The sequence below is a fragment of the Oncorhynchus masou genome, chromosome 1, assembly GCF_036934945.1.
Source record: "Oncorhynchus masou masou isolate Uvic2021 chromosome 1, UVic_Omas_1.1, whole genome shotgun sequence".
In the NCBI taxonomy this organism is placed as follows: domain Eukaryota; kingdom Metazoa; phylum Chordata; class Actinopteri; order Salmoniformes; family Salmonidae; genus Oncorhynchus; species Oncorhynchus masou.
This window is the reverse complement of record NC_088212.1, coordinates 48542900-48562641: the sequence shown is the minus strand read 5'-3', so window position 1 is coordinate 48562641 and position 19742 is coordinate 48542900. Positions and strand designations below refer to the sequence as shown.

The window sequence follows — 19742 nt, the reverse complement described above, 5'->3', positions numbered from 1 at the left end:
CAAGATTGTTTTGATCACACAGACTGGTATATGTTCTGGGTAGCCTCAGAGAATACGCTGATTCGGTGAGTGAGTTTATAAGGAAGTGCATAGGAGATATTGTACCCACTGTGACTATTAAAACCTACCTTAACCAGAAACCGTGGATAGATGGCAGCATTCGCGCAAAACTTACGTAACTGGGAATATGGCTGAATAGATACAGTGTACTTATTCTCGCCGCAAGGCAATCAAACAAGCGAAATGTCAGTATAGAGACAAAGTGGAGACTCAATTCAACAGCTCAGACACGAGACATATGTGGCATGGTATACAGACAATCACGGACTACAAAAAGAAAACAAGCCACGGCACGGACACTGACGTTCTGCTTCCATCACTGTGGGCTCTCCTTCTCCGTGGCTGTCATGAGCAAGACATTTTAACATTTAAACCTTCTTTGCCCGCTTTGAGGATAATACAGTGCCACCGACATGGCCACTACCAAGTACTGTGGGCTCTCCTCCGTGGCTGTCATGAGTAAGACATTTAAACGTGTTAACCCTCGCAAGGCTGCAGGCCCAGACGGCGTCCCTAGCCGCATCCTCAGAGCATGCGCAGACCAGCTGGCTGGTGTATTTACGGACATATTCAATATCTTCCTATGCTTCAAGATAGCCACCATTGTTCCTGTACCCAAGAAGGCAAAGGAGACTGAACTAAATGACTATCGTCTCGTAGCACTCACTTCTGTCATCATGAAGTGCTTTGAGAGGCTAGTCAAGGATCATATCAAAGGATCATATCACCTCCACCTTACCTGTCACCCTACAGTTGTGGCCAAAAGTTTTGAGAATGACACAAATATCAATTTTCACAAAGTCTGCTGCCTCAGTTTGTATGACGGCAATTTGCATATACTCCAGAATGTTATGAAGAGTGATCAGATGAATTGCAAATAATTGCAAAGTCCCTCTTTGCCATGCAAATGAACTGAATCCCCCAAAATAATTTCCACTGAATTTCAGCCCTGCCACAAAAGGACCAGCTGACATGTCAGTGATTCTCTCGTTAACACAGGTGTGAGTGTTGACGAGGACAAGGCTGGAGATCACTATCATGCTGATTGAGTTCGAATAACAGACTGTAAGCTTCAAAAGGAGGGTGGTGCTTGGAATCATTGTTCTTCCTCTGTCAATCATGGTTGCCTGCAAGGAAACACGTGCCGTCGTCATTGCTTTGCACAAAAAGAGCTTCAAAGGCAAGGATATTGCTGCCAGCAAGATTGCACCTAAATCAACCATTTATCGGTTCATCAAGAACTTCAAGGAGAGCGGTTCAATTGTTGTGAAGAAGGCTTCAGGGCGCCCAAGGACGTCAAGCAAGCGCCAGGACTGTCTCCTAAAGTTCATTCAGCTGGGGGATTGGGGCACCACCAGTACAGAGCTTGCTCAGGAACGGCAGCAGGCAGGTGTGAGTGCATCTGCACGCACAGTGAGGCGAAGACTTTTGGAGGATGGCCTGGTGTCAAGAAGGGCAGCAAAGAAGCAACTTCTCTTCAGGAAAACATCATTGACAGACTGATATTCTGCAAAAGGTACAAGGATTGGACTGCTGAGGGCTGGGGTAAAGTCATTGTCTCTGATGAATCCCCTTCGATTGTTTGGGGCATCCGGAAAAAAGCTTGTCTCGAGAAGACAAGGTGAGCGCTACCATCTTTCTACTTTGCACATTCTTCCATTGCAAATCTACCATTCCAGTGTTTTACCTGCTATATTGTATTTACTTTGCCACCATGGCCTTTTTTTGCCTTTACCTCCCTTATCTCACCTCATTTGCTCACATCGTATATAGACTTGTTTATACTGTATTATTGACTGTATGTTTGTTTTACTCCATGTGTAACTCTGTCGTTGTATGCGTCGAACTGTTTTGCTTTATCTTGGCCAGGTCGCAATTGTAAATGACAACTTGTTCTCAACTTGCCTACCTGGTTAAATAAAGGTGAAATTAAAAAAAATATTTAAAAAAATGCCAACAGTAAAGAAGAGAAGAGACCATTCATGTGTGGGGTTGCTTCTCAGCCAAGGGAGTGGGCTCACTCACAATTTTGCCTAAGAACACAGCCATGATTAAAGAATGGTACCAACACATCCTCAGAGAGCAACTTCTCCCAACCCTCCAGGAACAGTATGGTGACAAAAATGTCTTTTCCAGCATGATGGAGCACCTTTTGGAGGATAACTAAGTGGCTCGGGGAACAAAGCATCGATATTTTGGGTCCATGGCCAGGAAACTCCACAGACCTTAATCCCATTGAGTACTTGTGGTCAATCCTCAAGAGGCGGGTGGATAAACAAAAACCCAGAAATTCTGACAAACTCCAATCATTGATTATGCAACAATCAGTCAGGATGTGGCCCAGAAGTTAATTGACAGCATGCCAGGGCAGATTGCAGAGGTCTTGAAAAAGAAGGGTCCACACTGCAAATATTGACTCTTTGCATCAACTTCATGTAATTGTCAATAAAAGCCTTTGACACTTATGAAATGCTTGTAATTATACTTCAGTATTTCATAGTAAGATCTGACAAAATATCTAAAGACACTGAAGCAGCAAACTTTGTGGGAAATAATATTTGTGTCTTTCTCAAAACTTTTGGCCTGACTGTAGACCCACTTCAATTTGCTTACAACCCCAATAGGTCCACAGATGATGCAATCGCCATAACACTGCTCTATCCCACCTGGACAAAAGGAACACCTACCTGAGAATGCTATTCATTGACTATAGTTCAGCATTCAACACGATAGTGCCCTCAAAGCTCATCACTATGCTAAGGACCCTGGGACTAAACACCTCCCTCTACAACTTGATCCTGGACTTCCTGATGGGCTGCCACCCAGGTGGTAAGAGTAGGTAACAACACATCTGCCACGCTGATCCTCAACACGGGGGCCCCTCAGGGTTGCGTGCTCAGTCCCCTCCTGTACTCCCTCTTCATCTATGACTACATGGCCAGGCACGACTCCAACACCATCATTAAGTTTGCCGATGACAATGCAGTGGTAGGCCTGATCACCGACAACGATGAGACAGCCTATAGGGAGGAGGTCAGAGACCTAGCCGTGTAGTGCCAGGACACTAAGCTTTCCCTCAACGCGATCAAGAGAAAGGAGAGGATTGTGGACTACAGGAAAAGGAGGACCGAGCACGCTCCCATTCTCATCAACAGGGCTGTAGTGGAGCAGGTTGAGAGCTTCAAGTTCCTTGGTGTCCACATCACCAACAAACTATCATGGTCCAAACACACCGGTACCGGAGAGTGAAGCCTAGGTCCTAGGTCCTAAAGAGCCAAGTCTAGGTCCTAAGCCATAAGACTTCTGAACAGTTCATCAAATGGCTACCCCCTCCCTTTACGTTGCTGTTATTCTCTGGTTATTATCTATGCATAGTCAGTTTAGCTCTACCTACATCTACATATTACCTCAATTACCTCGATTAACCTGTGTCCCCCACACATTGACTCTGTACCGGTACCCCCTGTATATAGCCCCGCTAATGTTATTTTACTGCTGCTCTTGTAAAGCCCTTAACCAACAAAAAAACAAATGGTTAAAGAGCAGCAGTAAAATAACATTAAGCATTTCACTCTTTACAGTTGCATTGAATACTGTTGTATTCGGCGCATGTGACAAATACAATTTGATTTGATTTGATACTCATCTGTACAAAATATAAATCAGTTTGAATTTATTATGTACATAAATGGACATCCAGGAGAATTGGGCGGCAGGTAGCCTAGTGGTTAGAGTGTTGGGCCTGCAACCAAAGTTTGGTGGATAAAAGCCCCAAGCTGACAAGGTAAAAATCTGTCGTTCTGCCCCTGAACAAGGCAGTTAACCCACTGTTCCTAGGCCATTATTGTAAATAATAATTTATTTAACTAGGCAAATCAGTTAGGAACAAAGGTTAACTATAGAATGTTCAAAAAAGTATTGTGTAGATCAAATATGACTGTCATATAGATTGGAATAGTATAGGAGATTGTGTTTGCCTCTTTATTCTATTTCTATCTTCAACATACAGTTCCAGATACAGCCCTGCCATTAGTTGAAGGCAGCAAATCCAATAGTTTCCGAAAAGTAATCACTTTCTGAGATCTGTATTCAAATAGTTAACTATTTGCCCCCCCCAAATAAATAGTTACTTTCCACGAAGCACAGTTTAAACCGTAGTTGTGTCAGGTCTGACACACAAACATACGCACACACATTTACCTCCAGGCTGCCTGTAGCGGAAGTGTCGTGGGGTGGAGGGGGAGCGGCAGGGAGAGACTTCTCCTGATTCGCTGTTCTGAGGCGACTCAGGGATGAACTTGTCCATTGAGACAGACTCCAAGACAGCTAAGCAGAAAATGACACACTATTGTCAATCACACAATGGCAACAACAACGGCATCATCTAGAACAGTGAGTCAGCATGCTTGGCTGGTCTAGCGGTAATGCTGCAGCCTCCAGCACTCAGGTCTACAGTGACGGCATAGGTTCGAATCTGGCATAAGGCCCTTTGTCACAATCTCTATCGTTCCTCACTGTCATCCAGCTCTATCAATTAAATCAAATCAGAAAATACCTTAAAAAAACAGAAAAGTGAATCCTTCACTCACACTGTTACATATACAGTTATCCTCTGTGTGTGTGTTTCTTTTCTCTCCTTCTCCCCTCACAGGTGAAAAATCATCACTCCCCAATCAGTCAACAATCAATCATCAATCAGAAGACACACCTCCTCCTATTTCCTAACCTATCACAGTTCCTTCTCCATGGTTTAAAAACCCCATCATTTGTTTGTTCTAGAGCTCAATCTCTCTGTAAATACCATGTCTGTAGGTCTCTGTGTTTCACTCTCGCTTTGTGTCTTGTTTAAGCACCTCATAGCACTTTGTCATCACCTGTGAGTATTGTTTTTGGTTATGGTGTTTGTTTGTTGCTGGTGGGAAAAGGGGGAAACCAAGACAAGTCGCCCATGGGCATACACTACCCGTAGGTGAACTTTGTTAAATACACTAGTTAGAACTGGGCGGACCACCCACTGTATTTTTGGTTAGTTAGCTGTTGTTAAAGTAGGCTAGTCTAGCTTAGGGGTGTTTTTGAATACTTATTGTTTCTTTCCTTGGGTCCAGCTCAGCCCCTTTTCCTGCTCCCCCCATTACCGTGTGTTTATAAATAAACCTGGAGTTTGACGGTAGATTTCTGTTGTCGTGGTTATTTCGTTCACACTTTTACTTTGTCACAATAATAATTTGCATGAGTTATGTTACGGGTCTCATTACCATCCCCCCTAGACTGTCGGGCCAAAAGGGATTCGTAACATAAGTGGGGGCTCGTCCGGGATCTGTCATAACTGACACCCATGCCGCTCATGTAGATTGTTGTAGTGGTATAGTTCAGTGTTGAGCGTCATAGCTGAAGTAGCATTAGTGTTTGCTATTTTCTTTGACACTTGTGAAGTAGTGTAAAATGACTACTTTTGATTTGAAATCTTTTTTGGATAACCCTTCGTGGGAGGTTTTTGACAAATGTCGTAGAGTTGATTTAATGACCTTGGCTGACCATTATTCAGTATCGATTCCGCAGAGTTTAGTTAAGGCGGAGGTGAAACGGCTAGTAATAAATGTATTGTTATTAAATGTACACACACTCTCTCACACAGATAAATACTCGGGGTACACGGGGAAAATGTAGGGGGGCCCTCAACAGCATTTTGACACCGAATCAAGAAGTCTTCCCTTTAACTGTCTTCATAAGCTCAGAGGACTACAGAGCCACTTTAGATTAATATCTTGCATTGTGTGTGTGTGTGTGTGTGTGTGGCATGCGTGTGTGTGTGTGTCCAGTGTCCGCCCAGCCAATAAGCGATATGCTTAGGAGTGTGAAAATGATTGACACGTCTAAAGATTTGTATAAATAAAGTAGTCAGAAGTTTTGTATTTGATCCCATATTCCTGGCACGCATTGACGACATCAAGCTTGTGACTCTAAAATCTTGTTGGATGCATTTGCAGTAAGTTTTGGTTGTGTTTCAGATTACTTCCTTATTTTATATTTTTTGCCCAATAGAAATGTTTGGTAATTAATGTATTGTGTCATTTTGGAGTCAACTTGATTATAAATAAGAACATGAGAGAAAAGGGAAACCTGCAATGCTGCTATTGCTAGTATCACCGTGTAAGCTTTACGTATCGAGGGGACAAATAGCTACAGCAGGACGTGGTAATTAACCTCTCCAGAAAAGAACTCACTGATGCTCAAGTCTCAGTCTTATCTAAGGGCCTCTGTACAGACAAACCATTTGATACGAAAGATTAATTCACAAGATTGAACTTAGATGTGTTTTCCCAAAAAACTGCTTCTAGCCTAGAGACCCAACAAATAACTATTACTCATTTTATTCCCAAAAACAAATTATGTCCAATGGTTAACAACTCCTCAGTTAATACCTATTGTAGGTTAGTCATACAAGAAGTTGTGCATGTATATATACGAGAAACTAACCACATTCAGAAAACCTCACCAGGACAGAAGAAACAGGCACTCAATGAACAAATGAAAGACTTTGTTAATCAAACCTGCAGACAAGGGGGGTGCTGTGGTCATTTTAGACTATGAAAAATACAAAAAATGTATTGAACTTGATGCAGCTTAAAAGATCATTAATCTTCATGAAGAAATTTTACATTTGACCAAACGGCTTGAACTGAATAAGGATTCCATTAGACTATCAGCATCTTCAAATGCTTCCTGTCAAAACATCCAAGAGGATCATAATGGGACCTTCCTGTACTACGATACATTTCCACCACTGTACTCCTCTACTAGCTTGAACCAGAAAATGGCTGCTCATTGTTCGGCTCCAGGTGAGCGTAAATGGATGCGTGTCGGGAACCAGAAAGAAGGAGAAGAACCTGCCTTCTTCCCCGTGTCCGGAATTATGACTTTCAAATCGCTTTGAGCCCCTGTACCAGCTGTCATCTGCCGGGGACTTGGGTGTTCCCTCCATGGCTGTGGATGTCCCTCCAGCTCCCTGTCAATCAATCGCCTGGGCACAGCCTTGACCACCCAGCCCCCCTCCGCTGGGCCATGGTCTCTGGATCAGAGCTCTGTCTGTTTGGCTGTTGTAGCCTGCACGCAACCTGCGTCTCAGCAGCCCTCTACTCAGGTGAGTTCTGTGGCTCTGGCCTCACAATCATGGAGTTCGACGGTGAGGTATATATTTGTACCAGGGGCAAAGACTTTGTGTCTTCCCAAGGCAAACGTTCAGGATATCACCACGTTGCTTCCTGAGGCTGTGTGTCAGTCAATGGGGGCTGATACTGTCATGGTTCACTTGGGGTCGAATGACATTATGAAGGGCAGCTCAGAACTGCTGAAGATGGATTTTAAAGAACTGATTGGGTCTCTACTTGACACCAACAAACGCCACATAATATTTGGCCCTCTGCCTTCCATAAATCATGACATTGAACGGTTCAGCAGACTTTTAGCTCTCCGTAACTGTCTACAAGATTATTGCAGCTCTGTGGTTTTAACATTTATTGACAACCCAAAAATGTGGGTTCTTGGATCCTTTCACAGAATTATAAGGCTGCGTTGAGACAATGATTTGTCAATGACCCAAGTCCAGCTCATTTAATCCCTACCATTGTGTCGCTGGAGTTGTCATAATGCTTCAGCAAATGTACATTATCCCAAGGGCATTGAAAGACACAATGTAAGTAACCTCATGTATGTCCATCTCACTATCCTGCCTCTGCTGATCCTACAGCTATTGTATGTGGTAATCAGATGCCTGTTAACCAGATAAATACTGTTAGGACTGAGGTGGTGTGCACAAGCAGGAAGTCCACTGTGTGCAGCTCACCCTGCACCAACATAAATAACCCAAGCATGTCTACCTCTGCTAAGCTTCCCAGTAAAGCAAGAACTATATTCAAAGACCCCAGAAAAGTGTAAAAAATAGCCCATGTTAACATATGTAGCTTAAGAAACAAGGTTCATGAAATCAATAATTTTCTAGTAACAGGTGACATTCATATTCTGACAACCTCTGTAACTCACTTAGATAATTCCTTTGATGATACAGTGGTAGAAATGCATGGTTATAAGATCTACAGAAAAGACAGAAATGGCAAAGGTGTGGCTGTTTGTATTCAGAACCACATTCCTGTAAAGCTTACAAAGGCTTTCCTGTTAAATACTGTTGAAGTAATATGGCTACAGGTTCATCTACCTCACTTAAAGCCCATTATTGTCACAGTTTGTTTTATTTTGAGTGTGTTTCCTTAGGTTACCACTGGAGGGCACCCTTACCTTGTTTCTATCGTTATCCTGATTGTTTCTTATTGGTTTCACATATGTGAAATATAGAATATGTTTCAAAATAATTCTACATGATACCCTGATTATGGATATCCTGAATAAATTGTGAATTATGAATAATTAAAATGTTAGACGGTAAAAGATCATACCCCCAAGACATGCTCTCTAACCATTACCAATAACAAGGGAGATTAGTATAATCTTTGACTCTCTATAACTTTCTCACTCACTTGTTAATCAAAACCTCTTTCTGCCTCACGGGTGGCGCAGTGGTTTAAGGGCGCTGTACTGCAGCACCAGCTGTGCCACCAGAGACTCTGGGTTTGTGCCCAGGCTCTGTCATTACCGGACGTGACCGGGAGGTCCGTGGGGCGACGCACAATTGGCCTCAAAAGTGCAGATGTTCTTCATTTTTCATTTTTTTGGAATAGAAACACCATATTAATCTAATTAAGCTACATTTCTTAAAATCAATCCCTTTTTTTATTTTACCTTTATTAAACCTCTCTGGGAAATGTGGGACGGTAGCGTCCCACCCCGCCAACAGCCAGTGAAAGATCATGGCACCAAATTCAAAACAACAAAAATCTCAATTCAAATTCCGCAAGCATTCAAGTATTTTACACCATTTTAAAGAAAGTTATTGTTAATCCAGCCACAGTGTCTGATTTCAAAAAGGATTTCCAGATAAAGCACACCAAACGATTATGTTAGGTCACCACCAAGTCACAGAAAAACACAGCCATTTTTCCAGCCAAAGAGGAGTCACAAAAAGCACAAATAGAGAAAATTAATCACTAACCTTTGATCTTCATCCAATGACACTCATAGGACTTCATGTTACACAATACATGTTTGTTTTGTTCGATAAAGTGCATATTTATAACCAAAAATCGCATTTTACATTAGCGTGTTATGTTCAGCAGTTCCAAAACATGCAGTGATTTTGCAGAGAGCCACATCAATTTAAAGAAATACTCAAAATAAACATTGATAAGAGATACAACTATTATACATGGAACTTTAGATAAACTTCTCCTTAATGCAACCGCTGTGTCAGATTTCAAAAAAACTTTACAGAAAAAGTATACCATGCAGTTTTCTGAGTACGGCGCTCAGAGCCCAAACAAGCCAAAAAGATATCCGCCATGTTGTGGAGTCAACATTAGTCAGAAATAGCATTATAAATATTCACTTACCTTTGTTGATCTTCATCAGAATGCACTCCCAGGAATCCCAGTTCCACAAAAAAAATTGATTTGTTCGATAAAGTTAATGTGCCATCACCTTTTGTTAGCGCGTTTGGTAAATAAATCCATACTCACGACTCGCGTGCAAGTACAGCGGAAAGATTGGACGAAAAGTCAAAAAAGTTCCGTGACAGTCCGTAAAAACATGTCAAACAAAGTATAGAATCAATCTTTAAGATGTTTTTATCATAAATCTTCAATAATGTTCCAACCGGAGAATTCCTTTGTCTGTAGAAAAGCAAAGGAGCGCGAGGTAACTTTCACATGAACGCACGTCACAAGCCCATGGCACTCTGCCAAACACCTGGCTCAATACCCTCTCATTCAGCCCCCCTTCACAGTTGAAGCCTGAAACAACATTCTAAAGACTGTTGACATCTAGTGGAATCCTTAAGAAGTGCAAAATGACCCCACAGACACTGTATATTGGCATGGCAATGAGTTGAAGAACTACAAACCTCAGATTTCCCACTTCCTGCTTGGATTTTTCTCAGGTTTTCGCCTGCCATATTCATCCAAGCTACTCAATGCCCCCCCCAGTCACCAAGAAGTTAACCAGGTAGGCTAGTTGAGAAGAAGTTCTCATTTGCAACTGCAGAACACCATCCTAACCGTGAAGCACGGGGTGGAAACATCATGTTGTGGGGGTGCTTTGCTGCAGGAGGGACTGGTGCACTTCACAAAATAGATGGCATCATGAGGGAGGAAAATTATGTGGATATATTGAAGCAACATCTTAAGACATCAATCAGGAAGTTGTGGCAAAATGGCTTAAGGACAACAAAGTCAAGGTATTGGAGTGGCCATCACAAAGCTCTGACCTCAATCCTATAGAAAAATGGTGGGCAGAACTTGAAAAAATGTGTACGAGCAAGGAGGCCTACAAACCTGACTCAGTTACACCAGCTCTGTCAAGAGGAATGGGCCAAAATTCACGCAACTTATTGTGGCAAGCTTGTGGAAGGCTACCTGAAACTTTTAACCCAAGTTAAACAATTTAAAGGCAATGCTACCAAATACTAATTGAGTGTATGTAAACTTCTGACCCACTGGGAATGTGATGAAAGAAATAAAAGCTGAAGTAAATAATTCTCTCTACTATTATTCTGAGATTTCACATTCTTACAATAAAGTGGTGATCCTAACTGACCTAAGACTGGGAATTTTTACTAGGATTAAATGTCAGAAATTGCGAAAAACTTGTGGAAAAGGTCAAATGTATTTGACTAAGGTGTACGTAAACCTCCGACTTCCACTGTACATGTAGAGATGAAAAAATGTTTAGATATACTGTAGGCTTACCGTAGGTGTTGTAGGACTCCCACCTCCAGAGGGACTTGAAAATGAGCCGAAGCTGTGAGGATCACCAAAACTAAAGGTATTTTGGTTTCAGTGCATTCTCTTAGATTTTTTAAATATATACTATAAATGTGTAGGCATACTTTGTAATAAAATCGATAATTGTGTACTAAAAACGTGACTGTGCTTTTGAAGAGAATATGACCATGCCGACAACCATCCAAGGAGATTTTTCGGCCGCACCCATAACCATCCGTGGAGATTTTTCGGCCGCACTGAAAAAAACCGCATGGTTCCACAGAATACCAACTTGGATGGATCCCGAGGCAAATGTGGCTTCTTCATCAACATCTTCATGCTTTCGTTAATAAAATTATATAAATACTCATTAATTAAACAAATTGCATAGAACCTAACACCTCAAAAAAGTAAAAACATGGGTATTAGTCCACCACAGGGGACCTTGGTACTTTTCAGCATGTGCTGTGGAAATGCCCGGGGGTTGTTGAATTCTGGTGGAAATTCAACAATGTAATCTCTGTACTTACATATAAAATTATTAGATTAAACTATTAGATCAAATAGTGATGTCGCCTTGTGGTGATTGATTTGCATTTGCACTTCTCATGGCTAGGATGGTTAAATCTAGAATCGGCTTCCTATATCGCAACAAAGCGTCCTTCACTCATGCCGCTCCAACAGTGTGTGTAGCGAAATGCCAAGAATATAAGATATGCATATTATTAGTAGATTTGGCTAGAAAACACTCTGAAGTTTCTAAAACTGTTTGAATCATGTCTATGAGTATAACAGAACTTATGTAGCAGGTAAAACCACGAGGACTAACTGTTCAGAATTATTTTTCTGAACAGTTAGTGAGTGTCTGTTCAGTGAGTTCTCATTGGGAAACGATATTTCTTAGGCACTTGTTTTCAGTTCCTACCGCTTCCGCTGGATGTCACAAGTCTTTGGAATTTGTTTGAGGTTATTACTTTGTGCAATGAAGAAGTACGGCCATCTAGGAACCGGGTAACACTGTTGAGAGTTGCGCAAGACTTGAAAAGTAGCGTTGGTTTGTTGTCTTCCTGTATTGAACACAGACCCATCTTCAATTTGATCGATTATTAACGTTTAAAAATACCTAAAGTTGTATTACAAAAGTAGTTTGAAATGTTTTGGCAAGGTTTACAGGCAACTTTTGAGATATTTTATAGTGGCGTTGCGCAAATTGGAAGCATTTTTTTTCTGGATCAAATGCGCCAAATAAATTGCCGTTTTGGACATATATGGACGGAATTAATCGAACAAAAAGACCAATTGTGATGTTTATGGGACATATTGGAGTGCCAACAAAAGAAGCTCGTCAAAGGTAAGGCATGTTTTATATTTTATTTTGGCGTTTTGTGTAGCGCCTGCATGCTTGAAATATGCTACAAACTCTCTTTGTTTACTGTTGTGCTATCAGATAATAGCTTCTTATGCTTTTGCCCGAAAAGCCTTTTTAAAATCTGACATGTTGGCTGGATTCACAACGAGTGTAGCTTTAATTTAGTATCTTAAATGTGTGATTTAATGAAAGTTTGATTTTTAAATCCTTTTATTTGAATTTGCCGCGCTGCATTTTCCCTGGCTTTTGGCCAAGTGAGACGCAAGCGTCCCCTATACCTTAAGAAGTTTTAACCAACGGGCCTTTACACCCATGAATGTGTATCAATAATGTGTCACTATTTCTGAGGATATATGATGTATTGTTGTCTCTGATAGAGTTCAGTCGGAGCGCCTGTTGTTTGGACCTCTGACAGTCTCTATGGGTGTGCCACAGGGTTCAATTCTCGGACCGACTCTCTTTTCTGTATACATCAATGATGTTGCTCTTGCTGCTGGTGATTCTCTGATCCACCTCGACGCAGACGACACCATTCTGTATACTTCTGGCCCCTCCTTGGACACTGTGTTAACTAACCTCCAGACAAGCTTCAATGCCATACAACTCTCCTTCCGTGGCCTCCAACTGCTCTTAAACGCAAGTAAAACTAAATGCATGCTTTTCAATCGATCGCTGCCCGCACCTGCTCGCCTGTCCAGCATCACTACTCTGGACGGCTCTGACTTAGAGCGTGGACAACTACAAATACTTGGGTGTTTGGCTTGACTGTAAACTCTCCTTCCAGACTCACATTAAGCATCTCCAATCCAAAATTAATTCTAGAATCGGCTTCCTATATCGCAACAAAGCGTCCTTCACTCATGCTGCCAAACATACCCTCGTAAAACTGACCATCCTACCGATCCTCGACTTCGGTGATGTCATCTATAAAATAGCCTCCAACACTCTACTCAACAAACTGGATGCAATCTATCACAGTACCATCCGTTTTGTCACCAAAGCCGTTGGTTGGCTCTCGCTTCATACTCGTCGCCAAATCCACTGGCTACATGTTATCTACAAGTCTCTGCTAGGTAAAGCCCCGCCTTATCTCAGCTCACTGGTCACCATAGCAGCACCCACTCGTAGCACGCGCTCCAACAGGTATATTTCACTGGCCACCCCCAAATCCAATTCCTCCTTTGGTCATCTTTCCTTCCAGTTCTCTGCTGCCCATGACTGGAACGAATTGCAAAAATCTCTGAAGCTTGAGACTCACATCTCCCTCACTAGCTTTAAGCACCAGCTGTCAGAGCAGTTCACAGATCACTGCACCTGTACTTAGCCTATCTGTAAACAGCCCATCTACCTACTCCAGTATCTCTACCTGCACATTCATCTTCTGCCGATCTACCATTCCAGTGTTTAATTGCTATATTGTAATTACTTCGCCACCATGGCCTATTTATTTCCTTAACTTACCTAATTTGCACTCACTGTATATAGACTTTTTGTTTTCTTTTGTTCTACTGTACTATTGACTATGTTTTGTTTATTCCATGTGTAACTTTGTTGTTGTATGTGTCGAATTGCTACGCTTTATCTTGGTCAGGTTGCAGTTGCAAATGAGATGTGTTCTCAACTAGCCTACCTGGTTAAATAAAGATGAAATAAATAAAATAAATAAATTGTTCAGAAGATGTAATATAAATTTGTTTTTTATCTCATGATTTATTTGACATACTATCAGATTGTCTTTTGGGCGTCTCTGGACAGGAATGGGCCAGCAGACCTGACCACTTCATCTTGGACCATCCTTCCCGGAGTGCTGCCTGTTCTAAGTTCTGCAGAGTAAACGAGACCAGGTAAGTCTCGATGTCATCATCCTCCGTTAGCTTGATAAAAAATTGATTGGGATGAGATTCAGTCCGTTTCTCCTCGCAGCTTCTTGACTTCCTCAAGCAGGCAGACAGTCTGTAGACACTGTTCTTCCAGCATTCATTTGTGAATGTTCTGTTGCGCCCAAATGAATTGAGCTGTTAACTCATCCATACTGATACTACATAAACACCTTCTGGGCTCCGGGGAATGTTGTCTCCTCTGGGATAAAAGACAGAGCCCCTCGGTTCTAGCAGGCCGTGAGGATGTCTATCCAGTAGCAAGCTCTCACCACCTCCAAACCTCCCGTGGCTGCCCTCCTGGCAGTTTTATGGGCCCCATATGGCTGATGAGCAAACAGCCCCTTGACTACTCACCAGTCTCAATCAGCCTCAATTAGTCTTGGCCAGAGGACCCATCGAGACCTGGCACATCCATCAGAGGGAGCCAACACCGCGTGATGTAGACTGTCTGTCACCAGGCCTCAATGAGTCTCCCCCGGTGGCTTGTCCACAGTGCACTACCAAAGATTGCTTTTCTTCCACCCAGATATTTATAAACGGGGACATGATTGATGGCGGCACCATCCAATGGACATATGCATAAATCATCAGATACATTTTTACCTGAATTGGAAAATAACATAACTGCATAAAGTATCAATTTCACTTCAACAAAGGCTTTCTACAAGGAAATTAAGGCAGACTGGAGCTCCAAAAGAGCCTGGCCAACCGTGGGGGCAATAGCATACACAACTGTTTGCAGAAAGCCTTTGTTGAACTGAAATTGGTACTTAATACAGGTCAAAACAAGTACAGTATGTTACTTTCAAAACATTTTTTTTTAAATGGATGGTGCCCACATTGATCATGTCCCCTCTGGGCATCTGGATTGAAGAATATCTATCTCTTAAAATTGATAAGTTAGTTAAGAAGTTGAGAATAAAAATGGTCTTTAGAAATAGGTCATGCCTCTTCGCTAAATAGCAAAAAGCAGATAATTCAGTCAACATTCCTGCCGGTTCTAGACTATCTACACTGAGTGTACAGAACATTTAGGAACACGTTCATAATATTTAGTTGCACCCCCTTCTTCCCTCAGAACAGCCTCAATTCATCGGGGCATGTACTACAAGTTATTGACAGCGTTCCACAGGGATGCAGGCCCCACAATTGTGCCAAGTTGCCTGGATGTCCTTTGGGTGGTGGACCATTCTTGATACACACCGGAAACCGTTGAGCATGAAATCCCCAGTAGTGTTGCAGTTCATGACACACTCAAATATATGTACCTGGCACCTACTACCATACCCCATTCAAAGGCAATTCAATGTTTTGTCTTGCCCATTCATCCTACGAATGGCACACATACACAATCCATGTCTCAATTGTTCCAAGTCTTAAAAATCCTTCTTTAACCTGTCTCATCCCCTTCATCTACACTGATTGAAGTGGATTTAAGGATTTAATAGGTGATATCAATAAGGGATTTGTATTTATTAGGGATCCCCATTAGCTGCTCTTCTTGGGGTCCAAACACATTAAAGCACGTACATTGCATTTAAAACAAAAGATAAAACAGTACATTATATTAAACCGCTACATATCTACAATAAAATATGTATAATACCACCATTCAACAATTTTACAATGTATGCGTATGTCTGGACCGGTGTGTGTGTCTTCACAGTCCTCGCTGTTCCATAAGGTGTATTTTAACCTGTTTTTATATCTGATTCAACTGCTTGTATCAGTTAACTGATGTGAAAAAGAGTTCCATGTAGTCATGGCACTATGCAGTACTGTGCGTCTGTTCTGGACTTGGGGACTGTGACGAGACCTCTGGTGGTATGACTTGTGGGGTATTCATGCGTGTCCGAGCTGTGTCCCAATGGTTTAAACAGACTGCTCGGTACATTCAGCTTGTCAACACTTTTTACAAAAACAAATGATGAAGTCAATCTCTCTTCCACTTTGAGCCAGGAGAGACTGACATGCATATCATTAATGTTAGCTCTCTGTGTACTTTTAAGGGCCAGCTGTGTTCTGAACCAATAGCAATTTTCCTAAGTTTACTCAAAGCCAGTGGCATGGCGTTAGTAAATATTGAAAAAATTAAGGGGCCTAAACTGCTGCCCTGGGGAACTCCTGAATCTACCTGGATTATGTTTGAGAGGCTTCCATTAAAGAACACCCTCTGTGTTCTGTTAGACTGGTAACTCGTTGTCCACAATATTGCAGGAGGTGTAAAGGTGAAAGCAGACTATGATCGAAAATGTGAAAAGCTGCACTGAAGTCTAACAAAAATCCCCTACAATATTTTTATCATCAAATTCTCTCAGCCAATCATCAGTCATTTGTGTAAGTGCTGTGCCTGTTGAATGTTCTTCCCTATAGGCGTGCTGAAATTTGTTTACTGTATTATATCTGCTCAAACACCATTTCTTTCCAAAAGTTTACAAAGGGTTGGCTATTTGAGCCAGTAAAGGAGGCTTTACTATCCTTAAGTAGGGGAATAATTTTTCTAGTAGGCTTAAATTGAAGATATGGCAAATAGGAGTGACAAATAGGAGGGACAATATCGTCCGCTATTATCCTCAGTAATTTTCCATCCAGATTGTCAGACCCCAGTGGATTGTCATTGTTGATAGACAATCATTTTTTCACCTCTTGCCCACTCATTTTATGGAAATCAAAAGTACAATGCTCATCTTTCAAAATTTGGTAAACTATACTTGGATGTGTAGTGTCAGAGTTTGTTGCTGGCATGTCATGCCTAAGTTTGCTTATCTTTCCAATGAAAAAGGAATTAAAGTAGTTGGCATTACCAGTGTGTTGTGTGATGAGTCATCTGATTCAATGAATGAAAGAGAATAGTTCCCAAAATGTAATTTAAAGTGCTCCAAAGCTTTTTAATACCACTCTTTATATTATTAATTTATGTTTCATAGTGTAGTTTATTTTTATTTAGTCACATGATTTCTTAATTTGCAGTATGTTTGCCAATTGATTGGGCTGCCAGACTTATTTGCCATACCGTTTGCCTAATCTTTCAACCATACCATTTTTCAATTCCTCATCAATCCAAGGGGATATAAGTGTTTACAGTCATTTTCTTAACTGGAATAAGCAATTTCATAAATGTATCAAGTGCAGCATCTGGTTGCTCCTCATTACACACAAACAGACCAGCAAATATGATTTATATCATCAACATCTGACCTCTTATACAATATATTAGGCCTGGTCTTTGGAATTTTGGTTTTCCTAGATATGGCTACTATATTGTGATCACTATATCCTATGGATTTGGATACTGCTTAAAATCAAATTTCTGCAGCATTAGTAAAGCTGTGATCAATACATTATGATTTCATTCCTGTGCTATTTGTAACTAGTGGGCAGCTTGATGAAAGCCAGTCAATATTTAAAATCACCCAGACAATATACTTCTCTGTTGATATCACATACATTGTCAAGCATTTCACACATATCCAGATACTAACTGTTAGCAGTTGGTGGCCTAAAGCAGCCTCCCACAGGAATGGGCTTTATGTGAGGCAGATGAACCTGCAGCCATATTACTTCAACAGTATTTAACATTCGATCGTTTCTAAGCTTTACAGGAATGTGGTTCTGAATATAGACCGCAGCACTGGCATTTCTGTCTTTCCGGGTAGATGTCATAGCCATATATTGCTACCACTGTATCATTACAGGAATTATCTAAGTGAGTTTCAGAGATAGTCAGAATATGAATGTCACCTGTTTTAAGAAAGTTATTGACTTCATGAATCTTGCTTCTTAGGCTACATATGTTAATATGGACTATTTAGCACTTTTCTGGGTTGCTTGATTGTTTTTAATGCTTAACTTGGGAGCTTATCAGCTCATGTTATTTACAACTTGGGAGCTGATAGTGCATGGTCAGTCATTCCTGTAGAGTATCTTCTGTTTCCAGAAGGTGTCAGTTATCTATAAAATTGATTCCAACAGAGCTACAGCAATCTTTTTGCCAGATGTGTAATGCCAGTAGCCTGCTGAATCTTTCACACCTACTGCCCAACAACGGTACCGGACCAGAAATGATTGGCGTCTTTTTGGAATCTTTCAATGCTAGAATCAGTTCTTTAAAATCAATTTTCAAAAGTTCCTAGCATTCCTGATGTCATTTGACCCCACATGGACAATGACAGCGTCACCTCCCAAGCATCTGTCGCAGAATGGTCGGAAGCAGCCTTGTGATGTACTGTACTTGTGCTCCTGGGTAGAACAGGGTTTTTGCACTGGGAACCAAGATTTCTCACCATAGTGCTGCTGATGTTGAAAGCAGGTGAAAGCTGGGGAGGTACGGATGTTCTTTCTCTTATAATGGTTTAAAAGACCCCTTGAGGACCGAAGTGTGGTGTGGCCCGATGGACCAGAGCCGGCTGTAGTATATGTGGTAGAGACGCCCTGGTCTGGAGACAGGGCAGAGGATGAGGGAGCAGGAATCTCCGGAAGCAGGTGGGCGAAACTGTTGGTCAGCAGGATGAGATTCCCAAAATCCATTTCAGCCCCATTCACCAAAGATCTCTGCCTTGGGATCATAGCTTTCACCTGGATTCACTTGGTTGGTCTATGTCATGTTTTGTACACTCAGTGTATATGAATGCACCTGCCACTACACTAAATTGGATGCTGTTTATCACAGCGCATTATGCTTTATTACAGGCGAAATGTTCAGTACACATCACTGCATTCTGTATCAGAAAGTAGGATGGCCCTCTCTGAAGTCTTGTACAGTAAATTGATGCATTGCTCTCTTTGTTTATAAAGCTCTCTTGCAAACTTCCGCCGTACCTTACTTCATTGTTAAAAATGTGTTAAATTATATTTTATATTAATACAATTGCTTAGAGAAAGAGATTGTTTAAAAAATATTATACTTTTTTTTATATTGACACCCTAAAGATTCTTATGAATAAAGTAGTGAAATGTTCAATATTTGGTCCCATATTCCTAGCATGCAATGACTGCATCAAATTTGTGACCACAAACTTGGATTAATTTGCAGAAATTGTATGTAATGTGTTGTCATTTTGGAGTCATTTGTATTATTCGCAAATAAGAATATAATGTTACATTTTCAGATATGTTTCTAATTTAGTCAGTTGTTTTTATTGCAAGTTAAAGCTAGCATTAGCTTGCTGGCTTACATTACGTGTATGATCTGTGTAGTAATATTATTCTAATCAGAAATCCATTTGCATTGCTAGAGTTATAGCCTAATGTTATCTAGCTAACATTGAACGTAGTTTGTTAGCTTTAGCTACCTGCAGATTCATACTACAGCTGTTTGTATTGGTAGTAGTATGAGTTGGGATTATTATTTAACCTTTATTTATTTAACTAGGCAAGTCAGTTATGAACAAAATCTTATTTACAATGACAGCCTACCGGGGAACAGTGGGTTAACTGCCTTGTTCGGGGGCTGAACGACAGAACCTTTTCAGCTTGGGGATTCGATCCAGCAACCTTTCGTACCCCACTGCTTCTGTTTTACCGTTTAGAAATTGTATTTATTTAACCAGGTTAGTCTCGTTGAGA

At 41.2% G+C, this 19742-nt stretch overlaps 1 protein-coding gene across 1 annotated transcript in view; it reads right to left on the bottom strand.

Annotated features, from left to right (window-relative positions):
- Positions 1-19742, bottom strand: part of rasgrf2b (Ras protein-specific guanine nucleotide-releasing factor 2b) — a 181462-nt gene that overhangs the window by 48935 nt on the left and 112785 nt on the right. Inside the window, exon 18 of the mRNA XM_064973592.1 lies at positions 4261-4386. Coding sequence (XP_064829664.1) covers positions 4261-4386 — 126 coding nt within the window. The remainder of the gene's footprint in view (positions 1-4260; positions 4387-19742) is intronic.